Source organism: Malus domestica, chromosome 02 (genome assembly GCF_042453785.1).
Source record: "Malus domestica chromosome 02, GDT2T_hap1".
NCBI classification, from domain to species: Eukaryota; Viridiplantae; Streptophyta; class Magnoliopsida; order Rosales; family Rosaceae; genus Malus; species Malus domestica.
The window spans coordinates 32,355,639-32,377,707 of record NC_091662.1 but is presented as its reverse complement, the minus strand read 5'-3'; the positions used below and the strand labels follow the sequence as shown (position 1 = coordinate 32,377,707).

Genomic DNA, 22,069 nt, shown 5'->3' with positions numbered 1-22,069 from the left:
TATTTTAATTAAGATTCCATTATCTGAATTAAAAGCCCATGTCTTTTTAATTAGCCGCATATCCCTAGACTACTTGTTGATCTGTAGATTTGCCCCTTTAGCATATTGATAATTCCTATTGGTTTTAATTTTTATCTAGTAACATGTCATTCCAATCTTAAGGAATTTGAAATCAACTTAAAGTCTTTTACTGCAGTCTATTTATAGATGCATTAGGTTAGGGTTTCTGGCCGCTGCCGTATTACAATATATATATGCATTGAAAGTAGCCATTTATTTGCAGAGCATGCGTTAGGGTTTTAGATGTGATCATCATATCATATCATAATTCTTGTTTTGGTTCTTGCAACATGCATTAGATCAGGGGTTATTTTGACTGCCGCTTCTGCATGAGTGAGGTTTTAGTGAGATACACATGCACTGAGAAGAGTTCAGTGAGAAAAATAGCATGGATGCAGTTGTGAGTGCTTCATAGATGGTGTAGTCACTTCATGTTGCGTGAGCATATATGATTATATATTTGGTTGTTGTCGCATAGCTAGTCTAATACACACAGAGGACATTACAATTTAATCTTTACTTTAGTGCGCTAGTGTGAGAAAAACAGTTTCAATCATGTGATTTTAAAAGACAAAATTCAGTTTTTCTTCACTGTTTTTATTCGGGCTTTAATCGAAATCAATTATGAAAATGTGCCTTGTGATTTTCGTAATTGGTTGACATTTTCATAATTGGTTGATTTTCAAAAATCATTCCATCATACATACATTTTGCATGATTGAGATAATATCTTGTAAAGTTCGAGGAGATAGTGATTAACGACCGCTTTAGTATCGCGCCACTTCCACTCGAAGGCTGAAGAGAGATCGAGTAGCAAAGCGCGGAGACAAAACTGCTTACTAGTATGCGTGTCTAGTTGATGAGTTTTGTAAGTCTTTCTGTACTTATTTCTCTTAGTGTTTGTCCTGGCTTGGGAGCCCGAGGATTTTCCTAGTGGTGGGTTTTGCCTCGTTAAATCCTACATCCTGTGTGCGCATTTTATTTATCTTTATAATTGTATATGTGTAGGATAGTTTATATGTGATGTGAATGTGGATTTAATTTGAGAATTGAAAATTAAATTGAAAATTGAATTGGATTTTTAAATTGGAACCTATTCACCCCCTATAGGTTAAACTAGTACCCATCCTAGAACTTTCAATTGGCACCAGAGCAGGTCACTAAAAATACCTAGTGAGATCCGTGGGTAGTCTAGGATGAATCGTGCTATGGGTTCAGTTTCTCATCCACCACATTTTGATGGTGACAACTATGTTGCGTGGAAGGTGAAAATGAAATCGTTTTTGTGGGCACAAGATGACAAGGTGTGGCTTGCTGTTGAAGAAGGTTGGGAACCTCTGAAGATTGAAGAAACCAAGGGTAAGGGGAAAGTCCTATGTGTCTATATCTAAGCTTAAGCCTAGGAAAGAATGGAGTAATGATGAGCGTAGCTCTAGCACTTTTAACCAAAGGGCTTTGAATGCTTTATTCACAGCCGTTTCGCCTGAACAATTCAATTGCATAAGTAAGTGTACAACAATGAAAGAAGCTTGGGACATTCTTGAAGTTACTCATGAGGGTAACTCAACTGTTAAAGAATCCAAACTTCATCTTCTCATCACAAAATTCGAAAATATCACAATGTCTGATGATGAAAGTTTCTTTGACTTTTATGCTAAGCTTAGCGTAATTGTCAATGGCTGTCACAATCTTGGTGACAGTATTCCTGAGCATAGGATTGTGAAAAAGATCTTAAGATCACTTCCTATGAGGTTTCATGCTAAGAGGACATCGATTGAGGAATTGAAACATCTAAACACCTACAAGCTTGAGCAATTGATTAGGTCTCCGTAAACGTATGAGTTAGAGCTTCCTGATTCCAAGAAGATGAAAAGCATTGCTCTCAAAGCTGTCAAAGAAGAAGAAAGTGATGGCTCAATTGAAGACTTGTCCGAAGATGAATTAGTTGAATTAACCATGCAAATTAGAAGGTTTCTTAAGTCTCAAAATTCCAAGGGTCGTAAGCAACGAACCAACTTAGGTTCGAACTCAAAAAACTTTCGTTCTCTAGATGTCTCACATGACAAAGCCTCTAGATCATCTAGAACTAGTGAACATAAGAATTCTAACAATAGGGTTCAGTGCCATGAGTGTCAAGGCTATAGACACATTGCTTTTGAGTGTGCAAACACTATCAAGAGAAAAAAGAAGAAGAATAGGGCAATGAAGGTCACTTGGAGTGATAATGATTCAGGGGATGCATCTACGTCGGAATCTGAGAAGAATACAATTGCGTTTATAGGAACTATTGATGGATATGACATAGAAGGTTCATTTGTTGAAGAACCTAACTTGGAAGAAGTCTTGAGAAAATATTCTGATCTCCATGACATCAGTGTGCAAGTAAAGAAGGATAACTCTAACTTGAAGAAGAAACTTGCACTTATTGAAAGTGAAAAGAAAGAAGCTGAAGTTGAGCATCAATCTTAGTTGGACAATGAAGAGACATTGCGAGAGTCATTGTTAGAGAAGATACATATTCTTCAAACCATATATTATTGGATTACAAGAATTATATCTGTTCCGAGTACGGTAGTTCCAAAAGCGAGACAAGTTTGGAGAAGAAAAGAGAATCAAAGTGGTGTACTTGTCAATTTATCTCCACCTTCAAGTTGTTTATATTGATTGAGCTCTCTCTTTGCAAATTTTTTCATTCATGTATGCTTGCATGTTCATATAATATATGTTGCATTTTTTTCTTGTTAAAAATTTAAAAAATAAAAATAAAAAATTGTGTGAGGTGAAATTAAAAAGTGTGATTTCATATGAGCTCTAGCTTTGTTTACTTGATAGCATGACCCTAGCATGATATGTTTGACCCTATTGTGGACAATAGCCTCTTGTTGATAATATATCAATGTTAATGAGTTGAACATGTTGAACTTGAGAAAAACCCGCACCCATGTGAATTTTTGTGCCTAATATAGTGTGCATTTTTCGTACACTCTTATTTTTTTTCATGTGTGCGATCTTATGTGTTTTGCTTCTCTAGAACTTGCTTTGAGACCTCTCAAAACTTTGTATCATATATTATTCTATTTGGAGATGATAGTAGGCATTAGGACTTACCACCATTGCCATATATGTCAGTGCCTTATATTTTTTTCCCCTAGTTAGCCATTTTGAGCCTTTATGTAAGCCTTTTGTTCTTAAACCTACATTTTCCTATCCTAGCCTCTTATATTAAAAATTCCCTACCCTACTAAGAAGCTAGTATAGTACGTTTTTCAAAGGAGAGAGTTCAAGGTTATGTAAAAGTTGAAGATGCAAATTTTGTGAAGAAAGCCAACTACAAATGAAGAGCAAAAGATGAAAAGAAGTCACTATGAATCACAAGTGAGCTGCCAACATTATAAGAAATCAAGTGTGTCATTGTAAATGAAAAGGAAGAATCATCATAAATCAATTGTGCTAACTATATGTCGTTCATCCAACCACTCAATATACTGCCAAGTTGCTTGGTTAATTGTTGCATGCTTCTCTCGATTTCATTTCCAACTAATCTATTAGTTTCTTAGATTTTGCGTTTCCTATATCTTTCATTTCTTTAACTGAGTACCCGAAGCCCTATTACACCCTTAACAAAGTCCTACTTGATCCAAATAAGTTAATTTTTGATGTGTGGAGATGAGATCAATCTGCAAGCCTATGGTAGAGCATTCATGAAATAATATTTTGAGCGTATACACTTACCCCCAAACACTTTGAATGAAAATTCAAGGGTATATCTTGTGAGCTTAAGGGTTAAAGTTAAGTTGGTCATGTAAGACTTAATTACATTTGTGTAGTATCAACTTTCGGCTATACTTGCAACTACACCCATACATGTTATGTTTTAGGGACAATGTTAGGTTGTGAATGAGGATTCAGAGCTACATGTGTTTTTGCACTCTTTCATTCTTGTTGGAACAATTATATGCTTCTCATACAATTCAACAAAAAATAAAAAAATAAAAATAAAAATCATATCATTTGTGTGCTGCATTTCATTATTTTTTAAAGCATTTGTTTAGGGGGAGCTTAACAATATGAAAGATGCATTTCTTTTCATGTTTCTCTTTTCGACTATTGCACTTGTATTCTTTTCCCTCCCAATTTCGTCCCCACTTGTATTCTTCCGAAGAGGTTCTAGTTCACAGAAAGGAAATCTTTCTTCATCACATTGTGTTATGTTCCACATATCTTCCGCTAACTGCACCTAATGGTTACCTCTAAGGCCTTTGACCTTTCTAGACAAAAAGGGGGAGAATTAAGAAGCTTATATTTAGGGGGAGAAGTAGAATTTCGAAAACCTGGTTGTTTTTTAAATGCTTTCATTTTGAGCAACGTATATCTTTTGTACGTCACAAGTTTTCTTGTTTGAGTGTGTGCAGGTTACAGACTTCAATGTTATGCATGGTCGTTAATTTTATTAGTTGTCTGTAATTTATGATTGAGGGTTTTGTCTAGGAAATGCCAAAGGGGGAGATTGTTAGAGTAAAATTGGCAGTTCCTAAACAAAACACCTGAGTCTGTAATCTTAGACTAGTGCTTGTTTTCAGTTGTAATTATTTTAGTCTAAGTTTGTCTCACGTGCTCTCGATCACAAAATGACAATTGTTTCAGAGACATCCACTCAGGTAAATTTGGCATGCATATGCATTCATATAGTCTAAGTCTATGTTAAATGGATTATTTAGTTTGGACTTCACACATTTATTAGTTTGATATTTTAATTAAGATTCCATTATTTGAATTAAAAGCCCATGTCTTTTTAATTAGCCGCATATCCCTAGACTACTTGTTGATATGTAGATTTGCACCTTTAGCATATTAATAATTCCTATTGGTTTTAATTTTTATCTCGTAACATGTCCTTCCAATCTTAAGGAATTTGAAATCAAGTTAAAGTCTTCTACTGCAGTCTATTTATAGATGCATTAGGTTAGGGTTTCTGGCCGCTGCCGTATTACAACATATATATGGATTGAAAGTAGCTATTTATTTGCAGAGCATCCGTTAGGGTTTTAAAAGTGATCATCATATCATATCATAATTCTTGTTTTGGTTCCTGCAACATGCATTAGATCAGGGGTTGTTTTGACTGCCGCTTATGCATGAGTGAGGTTTTAGTGAGATACACTTGCACCGAGAAGAGTTCAGTGAGAAAAATAGCATGGATGAGGTTGTGAGTGCTTCATAGATGGTGTAGTCACTTCATGTTGCGTGAGCATATATGATTATATATTTGGTTGTTGTCGCATAGCTAGTCTAATACACACAGAGGGCATTACAATTTAATCTTTACGTCAGTGTGCTAGTGTGAGAAAAACAGTTTCAGCTGTGTGATTTTAAAAGACAAAATTCAGTTTTTCTTCACTGTTTTTATTCGGGCTTTAATCAAAATCAATTATGAAAATGTGTCTTGTGATTTTCGTAATTGGTTGATTTTCAAAAATCATTCCATCATACATACATTTTGCATGATTGAGATAGTCTCTTGCAAAGTTCGAGGAGACAGTGATTGACGATCGCATTAATGTCGTGCCACTTCCACTCGAAGGCTGAAGAGAGATTGAGTAGCAAAGTGTGGAGACAAAATTGTCTACTAGTATGCGTGTCTAGTTGATGAGTTTTGTAAGTCTTTATGTACTTATTTCTCTTAGTGTTTGTCCTGGCTTGGGAGCTCGAGGATTTTCCTAGTGGTGGGTTTTGCCTCGTTAAATCTTACATCCTGTGTGCGCATTTTATTTATGTTTATAATTGCATATGTGTAGGATAGTTTATATGTGATGTGAATGTGGATTTAATTTAAGAACTGAAAATTAAATTGAAAATTAAATTGGATTTTTAAATTGGAACATATTCACCCCCTCTAGGTTAAACTAGTACCCATCCTATAACTTTCAGTTGTAAAAATGAAACAGTAATAGTAATTATCAATGAATAGGATCTATTGAATATGAAACCATTGTACTTTTATTTGAAATGGTTCGTTGATTGTTGTTCATCACTCTCTTATTAAGTTATTGGTAATGTATGTGTCTTGTGTGTGTGTGTGTGTGTGTGTGTGTGTGTGTGTGTGTGTGTGTGTGAGTTTATATGTGGCCGTAGCATTAATTATTGATTGAATTCCTGTATGTCGAAAATAGAATAATACGGTAACCCCAAAATAGACTTCCTCTTTTCATTAACTCCGTACTTATTGGTGATGACCTTTGCATTCTTGATTATTGTTTTTGTTTTCCTTGATAACAGGATGTATAAAAGAGTTCAAAGAAAACAGCAGGGAGTGGGGCTTCAAATCGTTCATGCCTCTCAGTGAGCTTTATGACATCAGTGCAGGTTCTCTTGTGAATGATACATGTATTGTCGAAGCCAAGCTTAATGTCTCAATCAAGACTGGAGACCAAGGAAGTAATGTTTCTGCAAGTTTGGAGCACTCAGGGAAAGAACTTTCCACTGTGAATTCTGTTCAAGCTGCAGACTCTTCACCGGCGGCTAAGACACCACGTTCTGAATTCCAGCATACGCCAAGTTCTGAAAAAGTTTGCACTACGCCAGCTGATGATGGCCCTACTGACCCTTCTCTGGTCAAGGAACTCGGGGAAGTGCCCACCAACCTAACGGGTGAGCTTATGGAATTTAGGGGCTTAGGACAAATCAAGAAAGCTTTTGTTCCGCTGCTGGAGGAAGTTTGTTCGTTGCATCCTTCATTGATTGAGTGCCTACATAAGAGAAATCGTAAGGTTGTTGAATGCGCGTTCACAGCTTTAGGGGGAGTCTTGCATTTCCTCAAGACTGCGAGGGTCAAGGATATGACTAAGGATGGCTCTGCACTCCTTCAAAGCTTATGGGAGGATGTTCAGATGTTCACATTTGACTTGGCGTGGCTGGAGCCTCATGTTCGATCAGCTTTGGCCATGAAGCAGCACCTGGAAAGGGCAAGGAGAGTGAAAAGACTGAGAGAAGATATGGATCTATTGGGTAATGAGTTGAAGAGGAAGCGCGCTGCGATAGCTATTACAGAGGTGGATTTTAAGGAAACGAAAAGAGACTTGGAAAAGGAGGAAGAGGGCTTCGTTGCAATAGATATTGATAGCCAGCTGGGTTATGGAACTCATTAGTCTTACTGTTGAAGCTTCTTGTGGGTTGTATGGGAACATTTTGCTCTTCTTCTAGAATTTGATCTTCGATATAAGTTGTAGGATGACAGTATCAACTCCCGGTATGATCGGTTCGGCACGACGCGGGAGTTGATAGGTATTATGCATTTGTTTTAGTTTGTACTTGAATTTTTTTCTTTTGCGAAAAATGCGTTATTCTCGGATATGTTTCTGTTAAAGTCTTAATGTTTCTTAATCTTATTACGGCATGTCTTGAGGATCTTAGGTTGCTTGTTACTTACGACTGAGTCTGAGAGCTCTCAGTTTCTGTTTCTCTACTAAAATGTTGTTTTCGTCCTTCCCTTCTTCCCCTCCTCAACCCACAACGTTCTTCCAAGTTCTTGACCATTTTTCACGAGTAAGCGGTTAAAATTTAACTAAATCTCAGCTGCTCATTAGTGTCTTTTGATGCTTAATTAGGAGAGCAAAGCTCCTCGCAGATGAGGGTCACATGTATTTTATTAATTGAAGATTAACATAAACTTTGATTTGGACTGTAATTGTTAATGTAACGGAGTCAATCTTAAGTGTTAAATTAACAGCTTTCTACCGTAGGGGTTACATTAAAAGAAAAACTAATGAAAAGAGCTTGAAAACTTTGAGTTTTAATGATAAGGACAAAATAAAGGGTAAAGTGAATAGTACCAGGTTTGACTTTTTAGTGTAAAAATGTGGTTTTTCGTTAAAATAAATAGTACCGTGGGCTTTTCGTTAAAATTCTCTACATTAAAAGTGCAAGCGTTTTTACATGGGCCACAAAAGTATTTTAGCCTACAAATAGTAATCTGACAATGGACATATATAACCAACGTCAAATGAGATGAACGTATTAATTGGCATAGTATATATATCATTTGCCACATGATGCGATACATGAATGTGGTCGAAAATATAATCTTTTCCGTTTTTCACCTAAAAACAAAGTAAGGTCATCTTTGTGGTTAAGTATTTTATGGATCGATTAGCTCCTCTTCAAATTTCCTTCCTCAAGTTTCCTTCTTTCTCACTCTCCTCTTTTTCTTTTTTCTTCTATAAAGAAGTCAACTCCATATTTATACGTGATTTAATTGTGACTGTTTAAATAAGAGTACTACTAGACTCATCTCAGTGTCCTATTATCCCACTCACATGATAATCACACCCACCATAAAAAGTTAAAAAGTAAAATGTTATTTCTCCACCCACAATTATTTCCAAAATAGCCTTAATATATTTTGTTTAAAACTTTGTTTTTTTTTTTGGGTAAAGTACAAAAAACTACCTCAACTATTGGTGTCACGACACTTTCATACCTCATCTTTTAAAATTGACAATGTCATACCACATCTTACGAATTTGTGCCAATGTCAGACCTCCATTAGTTTTTCTTTTACTTTTTCTGTTAAATGCTGACGTGGCCAGAAACGGGACCCATTTTTATTAAAAAAAATAATTAAATATTAAAAAATTAAAAAAAACCAAAACAAAAAACCAAAAAAAACCTATCAACCCGTGTCCCCCCTCCCCAAGAACCCAGACCCTTTTCTCTGAGTTCTCCCCCACCCAACTCTCTCTCTCTTCTCTCTATCTTTCTCTCTCGCCTCTCTCTATTCTCTCTCCCTGCAACCTGCATCCCTAAAATCCCAAAACACAGAAACCATTCCCACCCGAGTCATCACTGTCGGCGAGCTCTCAATCCTCTGAGCCGACGATCACTGATTAACCCCAGACCTTTCCCCGCCACTCCCGCTGGCGTCGGAGCTCTCCTTTTGGCACCACAGGTGCTTCTGATTCCCCCACTTCAAATACCACGACAAGTTGAAATTGTGCAGAGGCTTCACCCTCTCAGAACCCATCGCCATGGACTTCACCTCCATTTTCTCTCCTCATTCGACCCGCCTATATACACCATTTATCGAAAACTCAAACCAAAGAGAGCCACTCTCAAATCACACTCTCTCTCTCTGTTTCCCATACCTCCTCTAATTTTCTCGGAAAATCTCTGAATTTTCTGGGAAAAACAGAGAGTTTTTCTATTGGGATTATTGTTTTTGTTGTTGTTATTGTTTTGTTTTTCTCTCGCAAATCGTCGGAGGGGTAGACTCCAAGGGCGAGGAGGAGAAGGGAATGTTGTTATGGAGGTTGTGGCTAGAGTTAGGGTTTGGAGCAATTGAGGGTCGTGGCTGTCATCACTGGAGTCAACAACAGAGGTAGGGTTGTCGTCGATGGGATCGGAGATGAAGGTTGGGGGGGGTACAGGTAGGAAGGATTTCTAGGTTTTGGGATTTTAGGGATGCAGGTTACAGGGAGAGAGAAAAGAGAGAGGCGAGAGAGAGAGATGAGAGAGAGAGGGTTGGGTGGGACAGAGAGATGAGAGAGAGAGAGGGTTGGGTTTTGGTTTTTTGTTTTTTTGTTTTTTTTTGTTTTTGTTTTTGTTTTTTTGTTTTTTTTGTTTTTTTGTTTTTTTTTAATTTTTAATTTTTAATTAATTTTTTAATAAAAAATAGGTCCCGTCTTTGGCCACGTCAGCATTTAACAGAAAAATTGACGGAGGTTTGACATTGGCTCAAATTTGTAAGATGAGATATGACATTGTCAATTTTAAAAGATGAGGTATGAAAGTGTCGTGACATCAATAGTTGAGGTAGTTTTTTGTACTTTACCCCTTTTTTTTAATAGAAAAGATAATTATAACATGAATTACACAACCATCGTTGCAAGCATCACTTAAAGGAAAATTCTATGCTTATATAATACAGGTCTTTACAAACTTCTCAAGAAATAACTAGCAGCACAACTCGACAACTAACTTACATTATCAGAAAATGTGCTAGTGTCTTCTATGCGTGACCTTAGAACAAAAACTAACAAACTATTGTGCAGTGTTGTCATCGAATTTTTTGGCAATTACACGACGAACATCATCAGATCTCTCGCAGAGACCCCGAATCCCAAACCACTCTTCCTACTTTTCCGTCAAAGTCCCAGATCTCACCGACAAGTCTCAAATAGAGAAATTGTTTTTCTCTAGATTTCTCGTTCTCTCCGCCGTCATACATGCCTACACCAAACTAAAGAGGGAAGAAATTGCTAACAAAATTTCTCGAGCCATTATAAACCTCGATTGGAATCTATCTAAGCCTTAAATTTTGAGGTTCGAGAAGAGATCCATGCCAAAAAGAACTTAAATTTGAAGGTTGATCGGAGTCCAAGCACATCCATAAGGTAAGAATCTTCCAGATATATGATATGTGTGTGTGTGTGCGCTCGCGCGTGTATCATATATGTTAGAGAATTTGATTCTTATTAAATGGTGCTTCATTTGGTATGTGACTGTTAAGGGAAATTGTGTTCAATACTATTTGATTTGATATAACCTTTTTCGATTCAAATTGAAGAATCAGTTTGTCTCTTCAGGAACAGATACACAGTTATGTTTATCTGTTCCTGTCTATATAAAAGCTCAATCTCAGATACAGATTTCTCTGGAGTTTGTGATTTTTTTCAATCTATTCATGGAGCAAGGATTGTATCTACTCATTTGTCGCCCTCTGAATAATTTGTTGTAGTTCATTTCTAGCTAATATAAATTCCATGCTATTTGCAAATGTTGAAGACATACTATTCTAATTATTAGGGATGCTTGAGATTTCATAATTTTAACATATAATCTAACATGCATGGCTAGATCTAACAATTAAATCAAAATGCAAAGCTAGACAAGGCAAATAGAAGCAAGGGCTATGTTTAATAAACTAAAGCTCCTTCAAGATTTTGTTAGTGTATCCACATGATTTTTCAAAATCAAAGCAAAGAGATGAATAGACACACTAACCTTTGGATCTTGATTTCAAGACCTATGTAGCTATTCCACCAATTCCTATCCACATGGATCCACCTTGTCTAGATTCTCCTTTATGTTCTAAAGTAAAAACTCTAATGTCTCTACACCTTTTAGTGTTTGAGATGAATAATAGACCTAGCGAAAGAGTGGAAGCCGCCAGTGCACCCAATTTTATGGTGAAGGAGTCAGATTTTCACGCTCAAGTTCAAGTTTGATGGAGCTTGAACTTTTCTCTAAGAAACTCATTTCTGTTGTAAAATCGATTGTGGGTGCAGTGGAATAAATGAAACAAGACACAAAATTTACGAGGTTCCTCTACAGTCAGTGTGACTGGAGTACGTCCTCGGGGCAGCAGCGGTGCTTTCATTATAATTTGAAATAATAGGAGTACAAAGATAACTCTCTCTATTATCTCCTCTCATCTTCCTCTATTCTCTCTCTTCCTCTTCCTTCTCTCTCTTCCTCTTCCTTCCTTCCTCTCTTTCTTTCCCGTGAACTCCCCTCACTTCATTCCTCTTCTTCCTTTATATAAACAAAAGAAAGCACTATTCACTTTACAAATTTTCCACAAATGAATAGTGAAAATACTGTGCATAAATAGTAACAAACTATTCATGTGGACCATCCACATAATATTTACAACACTCCCCCTTGGATGGCCACAAGTCTTCGATTGACTCGTTAAAACCTTGATCTGTCTTGGATGCTCCCCCTGATGAGTATCTCCCCCTGATTTCAAATCATTTAGGTTGATGGTTGATCGTTCTGATTTAGTCTCTTAGTAAGAAGAGTTGCTGAAAGAGTTGCTCTACTTATTGTTAACTTTCCACAGCCTTTTTCTTGAACTGGGTTGTAGGACTTTCTGCTAGACTAGCATTGAAGATCGGAATTTACTCCTTTTATCTGGAGCGGAATTTGATTCAAGGGTGGTGGACACTTGATCTTGAATCGGACTTGTGATTTCTTCAAGGACCTTCGAGGCTTGATCTTGAATGAAATTGGACCATGAGGAGCTTCACGTGACAAGTGTTCTTCGGTTTAGTTGGGGATGCATCAACACGTGTTCATTGCACTTGTCTCCACATGCTTCAATGTATCATTTTCACTTTCCTTACTTGCTCCCCTGGCTTCAGTAGTATTTTCCCTGGTTTTCCCCCATGCATGTGTGGCATCTTCTCTTGTAGGATTTGTCCCCTGATGCAGGAGTGGAATGCAAACCCTTGCATTTGAATGGTTCATCACTTCTTGGTGACTGGGGACCCAGCTCCAACAACAGTTGAAGATGACTACTCGAGAGCAATACTAGGTAAGCAATCAGGAAAGGTTCCAGGCAATCGGTTCCTTACCGTGAGTTTGAGTGGAGGTTCCGACATATTGCTTTCTTTATCCTTGTCTTTGCAGGCAAGAACATGGACAAAGGAAAGGACAGGGAGATTGCATGATATGAGATAATCTTGCTCTGGTCCCTGAAGATATGTGATAATCTTGCTCTGGTGTGACATGTTTGAAGAGGTATTCTCGGAGAGGAAGAAAACTAAGTATTTCGAGATGCTATGTTGAAGATGCATTCTCGGAGATGAGGAAGAGTTAGGTATTCTTGCAGTGTTGCAGGTCTGCCTTGTTATGGAGAACAGAGGTCGACATATATAGAGATTTCTCAATAGCAAGTGGTGGTGCTGTGCTTTTACTCTTGTCAGCAACTGTGGTGTAAATAGAATAGTAAGATTTACGCGTTTTCAACTTTGTCAGAGATCTTTGACAAAATTGCACGCGACATCTGAAAAGCTGGGATTACGTCTGAAAGATGCCAACGAACTTTATTCAGGAAAATCTGGCTTTTTGAAATTCGGAGAGCCGTGTTGCTTCGATCTTTGAACAAGCGGCTCTGTTGCCTCTTCTTTTATAGAGACATCAATTGTGTTCAAGAGTATGCTCAGAAAGTTGCTGCCTGTAGAAATTTCCTCTATCTTGCACTTCTGAAATTTTATTTGACCTCTGTTTTTCCTTCATCATTTCTGAAAAATGACTTGCCCATCTAACATTTGCTTAGATTTGAGTCTTAGGAGTGATACAGACGAGCAGCGTCATGATAATATATGGCGCCCGTCCTTCTTATCTTCTAATGGTCCTCTTACGGTTGGGGACTCTGTGATGAAGAATAACATAACTGCTACTGTGGTAGCTAGGAATCTTCTCACTCCAAGGGATAACAAGATCCTTTCAGAACGGTCTGAAGAGTCGGCCGTTCAAGACTCATTGGCTCTCAGTGTTCAGTGTGCTGGCTCTGTTTCCAATATGGGCCAACGCCTACTTGCTCAAACTCGCCAAATTAAATCATTGATGGCGGAGGTGGCAAGTCTTAAACAAGAGATCAGAGGGCTCAAGCACGAGAATAGGGTGTTACACGTGCTTGCAAATAGTTACTCTACGAGCATGAAAAGAAAGCTCGACCAACTGCAAGAATCCGAAAGTCGGATTCAAAGTGATCACCAGAGGTTCGTTGCTAGATTCCGAAAGCAACTGATGCCTTCCCCTTCTGGTGTTTTGCTAAGTACTGGGGTGCCACATGATCAATCTCCAGTGCCTCCCCCTTCTGGGGTACTTTTGAGTACTGAGGCTGCACATGAGTAACCTTTGTGAAGGCTCCATCCTGTTTGTTTGTTTTAACTCATGTGTATGTATATATCTGTAATTTCTTGAAGATATTAATAAATAAACTTTATTTCATTCAATGTATTGTGCCAAATACAATAAAGCATATACTTCACTAAGATGTGGTACTTCTGGACCAAATATTAATTTATCTTTACCCTCACGAAGATAAATGATTATTCTTAGTGTCTTCATCATACGAGTATTCAACTCATAATCTTCAATCCATATGGTTCTTTTAATATCATAAATATCATGGATAAGATTCGTGTTGGTAGATTGTTCGATCTGCAGCTCGAGACAATAATTCCTTCAACACTTTATAATTTTTCTAGACTCTTCAGAAGTCCCAATTTAATATCATCAACTCTTCAAGAGTTCTAATTTAATGTCATTGACTCTTGCAAGAGATTTTAGTATGTTGCAACAATATCATAATAATAGTACTCACTAAGGCAATTTATATCATCCATTGATATTGAGTACATAATTTATGCTTTACCCTTCGGGGGCTTACTTCAAGCAATTTGAATCCTTCAGGGATTTTCTACACTTCATGACACATTTTCCTTTGGAATTTATACAGAGCAATTTGCTCCCATGTATATTTGAGGGATTTACTTATGGAGATATGATGTGGGTGACTCACAACCCTTCATATATAATTCTCCATTTATATGAACTCGTTTACAACCTTGTGTCATATCATGTAAGTGTATTACACTGTATTACAAATGCCCATATATATAGTCTCCTTGGTTCAACATCTTTTGGCTATTTGTATTACATTCAAATATATAGGTCCATTTTTCCACGTTCTTACAAAATTGTAATGGAATTGCCTTTCTCCATTTTGGCCAATAATTTTCCTTTTGTCGACGAACAAAAGAACGTGACTCAATATTAACACAGCTCATTGATGAATTTAGTAGATACTTGTAAAAACCAAAATTACCATTGGTTATCATCAATCTGTGATCCCATATTCTCATGTGCATGCGCATGTATAAAAGCTTTTCATTTCTCTGGATATCCATTGCCTCTTCAAGGGCATTACACTATCTCTTCCAGGATAGTCATAGTTTAGAGAATGCGGATCATAACCTCTTCTTGAGCGTTATAGAGCTTGGATTTTAATCTCCACTTCCAAGAGTTGAGTCATTTAGAACCTATACGTCAATCATGCTTCATGCATGAGACATCAATATTCCCATGTTTGTGGATTGTCCTATCTGGGACGTGTATCCACGCGGCGACTGTCATGCTTCTGGCATGCAACAGTTATGCTTCGGGAATGCAATAGTTCAGTAGTGCCATATTATTCTTCTTTCGAATAACTGAACCTTTTGAGTTTAAAAATCTGCCACGCTTCAGGCGTGCAACAGATAAATCATTTACTGTCTCATTATTTTATCCAATAGAGACATCAATTCTTGTAGGCACATTTGCAGTAAGTATATATGATTTCATCACTTTCGTTGCATCATTCAATTATTCATATTTCATTTTCTTATTGATTGCTTCGTGAATCAAAATAAGATAAATTCTCTTCGTTCTTCTGGAACGGTCTTTTCTCATCATTCTTTTGGAATGATATTTTCTCATCGTTCTTCTGGAACGATATTATTTTCTCCCCCTAATGTCAGGAAAATTGTCTTATCAAAATGACAGTCCGCAAACCAAGCGGTAAATATATCCCCAGTCAAGGGTTCTAAATATTAAATGATAGATGATGAATCAAATCCAACATAAATTTCCAGTTTTGCGTTGATGCCTTATTTTAGTATGTTGTGGCAGTGCAATAGGCACATTGATAACACAACCAAAAACTCATAACTGTATAATGTTTGGCTTGTGCCCAAACACAAGTTGTACTGAGTAGTATTGATGGTTGGAAACTGGTCTCATCCGAACTTAATAATGCGTCATGTAAAATGACATGTCCCCATGTAGAAAACTGGTAATTTCGTTTTCATGAGCAGAGCGCGGGTAATCAATTTCATCCGCTTAATAAATGCTTCTGCTAAACCATTTTAAGTATGGACATAAGGAACTTCTGGTCCTTATTAAATAGTCTATGGACTGAGATTTTTATGACCTTTATTATAATTAAGTTGAGGCACTGTGGCACTTCAAACTTACGGTACTCATCAAGGAATTTCATATCCTGATCTTCAGGATCAAAGGACTTCATGCCTGATCTTTTTTGTATGATGGAACTTCGGGTCCTATCATTTTATGTGATGAGGATCAAGAAACTGCAGGTTCTGATCTAATCAAGGAACTCTGGGTCCTTGTTATACTCATTGTAACAAAAGATAAGTACAATAAATAAATTAAAGCAATAGACGGTAATTCCAGCCATAATGAATAAATTGCATTTAAGTAAATAAAGCTTGTGACAAGGGCTTTAATTCAGCACCATCAAAACTTAAAGCAATAGGCGGTAAAACCGTCCATGGTAAATAAATTGCTTTAAAGTAAATAAAGCTTGTGAGAAGGGCTTTAATTCAGCATCATTCACATAAATATCAAAGCTTTAAAGCAAAGGGTAATAATTCTACCCACTTGTAAATAAATTGCTTTAAATAAATAGAACTTGTGACATGGGCTTTAAACCAACACCATGCACATAAATAAATACATATTTTTGTTTCTTATTCATTCACATGTGCCGTGTACCATCCAATAATCTTTGTTCTTTTCTCCTTTTGTGTCAACATCATGCACCAAAAATCCACCTTTCCAAATTTTTTTTTTTTCATCAGAATGGTGCAACTCACCATTCCAAAACCTTTTTGTTTTCTTTAAATAGTCCAACCGACACGCCATCCATTTGCTCCCTTTTTCAATTTATATATATATATATATATATTTTTCTTTCTTTCCAACTATCCAAAATAATCACACTTTTCTTTGTCTGCCACTTATAAGAAGATCAAACCGTTAGATTTAACTCAAAATTTAGTATGATATGGATAAGAAGATACCAAACAACTTTCGTGAAGAAACAGTTTCGAGCTGAGCTTCTGAAAATGAAGGTTTGGTACTCATAAGATGGCTGTCCAGTTTTCTGGAAGTTGAAGTTTTCAAAGCTCATATGATTGTCGGATTTTCTGCCAATAATAATAACAATACTTATATAACCACATGTATGTTTACTTTAAGAAAATTAGTCATTTAGAGATATAAGAATGAAATGAAAAGATTTTCTTATCTGTGAGATTCCAGCCGATAGAGGTGAGAGGTAAGTAGTGCTTTCCACTGACATGAGAGCTTCTCGTGCTGATAACGTGTTGTAAAATCGACTGTGGGTGCAGTGGAATAAATGAAACAAGACACAAAATTTACGAGGTTCCTCTACAGTCGGTGTGACTGGAGTACGTCCTCGGGGCAGCAGCGGTGCTTTCATTATAATTTGAAATAATAGGAGTACAAAGATAACTCTCTCTATTATCTCCTCTCATCTTCCTCTATTCTCTCTCTTCCTCTTCCTTCTCTCTCTTCCTCTTCCTTCCTTCCTCTCTTTCTTTCCCGTGAACTCCCCTCACTTCATTCCTCTTCTTCCTTTATATAAACAAAAGAAAGCACTATTCACTTTACAAATTTTCCACAAATGAATAGTGAAAATACTGTGCATAAATAGTAATAAACTATTCATGTGGACCATCCACATAATATTTACAACATTTTCTTTTTCTCTCTAGTTGCTTCTTTTTTAAAGGCATGCATCTGTGAACACGGAAAATTCCCGAAATTTCGATGTCTACAGCATCACTTAATAAAAACTGAGCGGATGAGTGAGAATATAAAAATTTGTGTCAAGATACAAAGTCTCTCCCTCTGCAAAGTTTGGCGAAAATGGGATAATGGGCTTTTTGGATCACATTTGTGCTTCAAGTCATCTTATAATAATTTAATAAACGCAATGGGTTCAAACCCTATAGGCCCGACTAATCCCGAAGCTATTAAAAGGCCCTTTGAGATGTATAAACGTCAAATTAATTAATTGAAACTATTTCAATTTAATTTCGACCTCCATCAAATTAATCAAACTAACTGCTCCATCATTTTGTGTTCATCCCATCCTTGGCTACAGGATCTATTAGGTTCTAATCGGCAAGACAATGAGTATTAAAATGTTCTTTTAATCGTTTACATGAATTTAAAATATTTTTTGAATTCATCATCTTAGTGAAGATAATAATAATTATCATCGGGGGCTCATAGAATATGGGGCCATTATTTTCGTACAAGGATTGTCTGCCCTCCCGTGCCCTCTTGTTTGTGTGGTCATGGTTAAGCCACGTCAACATTTTATATTACTATTCATTTTTGTCTTATTATCTCTATAAAAAAATAATATAAAATGTTGACGTGACTTAACCGTGACCACATAAAACAGAAGGGCACGGGATGGCACCAGAAGTGGGAGGGCAGACAATCCTTGTCCATTATTTTCTATACCCATGACATGTGGCAGCTTAGGGGGGAAAAAGGACCAAAATGCTTATAGCATGTGACACTCAAGTGAACAAGTTGAGAGACCTGATGTGGATTGGAACAAGTTACTCTTATGGGCATATTTGTTCGGTCTGACTAGGTAGCCTTCTTAGTCAAATAGTCATAGTCAGATCAGACTAACCATAGTTAGATCAAACTAGTCAAACGAAATTAGAATCCCAAGTGAAGTCAAACAGTAATAGTTAAACAAACTAGGCTTAAGCACATTGAAGATATTACTTGTCTCCCAAGTAAGGAAACCTTAGTTCAAGTCAAATTAGGATATTTTGGAGGTTAGACAAGTAGTCATGATCCCACAAAGGTTAGATATCTTATCCTAAATTCCCTTCTAGATATTCTCCCAATTTAATTGGGACTACTCTCCCTACAAGGACTCTGAAGATTTTATAAATACCCTTGCTTAGGCATTTATCTCTAGAATAAATCAATCAATGAAAACTATAGATACATCTCTTTTATATTTTCTCTAAGTCGAACAGAGGCTAGTGTTCCATACACTTTGCAGTCTATGCATAGATACGTCCATGGAGAACCCATCTCCTTAATGCCCCGCCATAAGCTATTCGTCAAGGATGGTTCTCAATGTATTAAACATCACACTATTCCTTCTCAAAACTACACCAGTGGTTTGATTTTCCTTCTCGGAGATATGTAGGCAGTCAACATAGATTCAACTCACCTCTAATCAACCCTTTTCTCCCTTTGCAAGAGATCATGGGCGATTCCGATGAATTTGGCCTCTATTAACAGATGTGCGCAATTGTAGTTCCAACATAGACCATGATTGACACCTAACTGCATATCATGGCCTCATGTCAATATAAAATATTCGGAGAACCTATACACTTGGAGTTGTAATGTAGTATGATCACTTTCGATCACAATACTCATAATCACATTATTAGGGTATGAATAAGTAATGTCAAACTCATAATGAGAATTTTCAAGCCAAACACATGGACAATACAAAAGGGGTGAGATGGTGCACGTATAGCCGTTGGACTTCACATGCGGGACAACCTGCTTTGATACCATAAAGGAAGTTGAAGTTTCACCATAAATCTAATTGGTAATATGTAAAGTAGTCCAACTTACGTATAAGGCCATTCAAGGTCCATTCTCTCATCGGTGTGATATTTATTCTCAACACGCCACCTCACGTGTGGTGAATTTTCAAGCCAAACATGTGGAGAACACAAATAGTGTGACATAGTACATGTGTGGTCGTTGGGCTTCACGTGTGGGACAACCTGCTCTGAAGGAAGTTGAAATTCCACCATAAATCTAATAAGCAATATGAAGAGTAGCCCCATCTTACTCATAAGACCATGCAACGTTCCTTCTTCCATCAATGTAGAATTCATTTTCAATATAACTTGCTGATCCATATTCGAGAGCATATCAAATTCAAATTGGATCATTGTCTGTTCTAATTTAAGACCTTAAAAAGATTAAAATATCATTAATAACTTTATTCTTTTATTATAATTGTCTATTTTGAAAAAGAATTTTTATGTTTGCCAAAAGAAAATTGAAGTTTTATGTTGTTTAATAAGAAAGGGTAATGCTAGGAAAACTAAATTTGTAGATAAAAATTACAAACTAAATGATGTGTCACTAATAGGAATGAGCACGTTTATCAACGCTCAAGTAATAAACCAATCATCAACTTCCATGTCCTTTAGTTTTCAAAATTTTGTCTTCAAATGTAATCTCCCTAACATTACCCAATAAGAAAGTGTGTAAGTGCATTTTTAATGCATAGTTAACTTAAGGGTAATGCAAGGGAGATGAAATTTATATAAAATTTTGAAGACTAAATTTGTAGACAAAATTTTGAAAACTAAAAGACATGGAAGTTGATGATTGGTTTGTTACTTAAGCGTTGATAAACGTGTTCATTTCTATTTGTGACACATCATTTAGTTTGCAAATTTTGTCTCCCTAGCATTACCCTTAACATAATTTAATTTTACGTACAAGTATAATCAAATATGTTATAAAAAGTTGAAATTTTGATCTCTATAACGCACCAAAATGCTGCAGTGGTAACTGTGGATTTTGGTCGGAAAATGCAGGACTTGTGATATTCCTCTATTTCTTTCAAAACTTGTCTCACTGTCTACCTAATCACCGTATCGGATATCCAAAGGTAAGTCTCTCTCTTTCTCTCTCTCTCTCTTTCTTTCTTTCTTTCTTTCTTTCTTTCTTTCTTTTCTCTCTCTCTCTCTCTCTCTTTAATAGACTCTTAGTCAACCATTGTATGATGGGAACTAATTGTTTGTTTGCTACTGCGTGTAATATCAAATTACTATTTCTGGATTTTTTCTAATAGAATGGAGAAGAATAGATAGGGGAATCATAACCAACTTGTATCAGGGACATTTAAATGGAGAATCGAGAACTTCTCTAAGATGGACAAGGAGAAACTTTACTATTGAGAGTTACCAACCCTAGATAGATTATGCAATTCCTGAAATCATGGATGCAGCATGGCTGCACGGCACCTTCTGTGTTTCCTGATAGATTATATGTAAATCTCTTCTTAGTCTTGTAGTTGGTTTCCTCCAATTAAGGAGTATGGCTAATATCTAGTGTTTGGTGTAATCTCCTTTAATTAAGGAGTATAGTTGGTCTCTAGGGTTTAGTCTAAGGACCGTTGGATGTAACTAGTCCTTCTTATCTTTTATATATGTGTAACCTTGCACATTCACATCATTAAGAAATACAAGAAAACTTAAACCAAAACTGCAACATGGTATCAGAGTAGTGTCATCCTCAACCTGTCTCTGCCCATTTTTTTCCGCTGCTGTTCATCTTCAAGCTCCAGTTATGGCAGAAGAAAGCTAAGTAAACATTGGGGGAGAAAACTCACAAAGTTCTCCCTCTTTTGTTCCAGATACTGAGATAAATACAAATCAGTGTTTATGCTCAGTTTTGTTGAATGAATTCAACTATCTCTTATGGTCTAAATCAGTGTCTCTTGCTCTCGGTGGAAGAGGAAAGCTAGGGTTCATCAATGGAGGAGTTGAAGCACCTGAGCCTTCTACCCAAGCATACGAAGCATGGTTGTGCAAAGACCAACTGGTTATGTCTATGTTACTTAACAACATGGAGAAGCATGTGGCTGAAATCTTTAGCTACTCTAAATCCTCAAAAGATCTATGGAAGTATGTGAAGGACATGTATGAGAACCAAAATAATTATGCTCATGTGTTCCAGTTGAAGAAAGATATTACAAGTATTCAACAAGAATGAATGACCTTTGTTCAACGCCTTGGTGTCTTTAAAACCATATGGAATAAGCTGGATGTATATTTGATCCATATATTCTTCTCAAATGTGCTGAGGAAGATAAGATATATCAGTTGCTAGGAAGCTTAAGCTCCAAGTATGAAGATCTTAGAAGTCACATTTTAATGAGCATGGAGCTGCCATCTTTTCAGAATGTTTGTGCTACTATGCAACATGAAGAAGCAAGAAGAAGGGTGATGAACCAAGAGTTAAGCCACAAACTGCCTGAAGCTCGAGGGTATGCTGCAAACTACAAGCAAACTGACAACAAGGTGTACAAGGGGAAGAATCCACACTTAAAGTGCAAATACTGCAATGGTACAGGACATGTGGAAGAAAGGTGCTGGGAACTACATCCAGAGTTGAAACCTAAGTTCAATAAGAATATTAAGTCAATCACTTCTAGAGCATCACATATAACCTCCTACAAAGCACAACATGTAGCGAATCATGCCTCAAGCTCACTCAACCATGGCTCTATCGCAGTACAGGCTAATCGCAGGGCTCTTTATTTTTTACAAAAAAAAAAAAA

At 36.7% G+C, this 22,069-nt stretch overlaps 1 protein-coding gene across 2 annotated transcripts in view; it reads left to right on the top strand.

Moving 5' to 3' along the window:
* The window catches only part of LOC103410624 (MATH domain and coiled-coil domain-containing protein At3g58270-like), a 50,549-nt gene that overhangs the window by 7,956 nt on the left and 20,524 nt on the right, over window positions 1–22,069 (top strand). The window contains exon 3 of one of the 2 annotated variants that reach the window (XM_029095239.2): window positions 6,337–7,445. The exons of the other annotated variant lie outside the window; for it this stretch is intronic. Coding sequence (XP_028951072.1) covers window positions 6,337–7,205 — 869 coding nt within the window. The 3' untranslated portion in view covers window positions 7,206–7,445. Of the gene's footprint in view, window positions 1–6,336; window positions 7,446–22,069 lie in introns of those variants that run through there. 2 annotated transcript variants of the gene reach the window in all.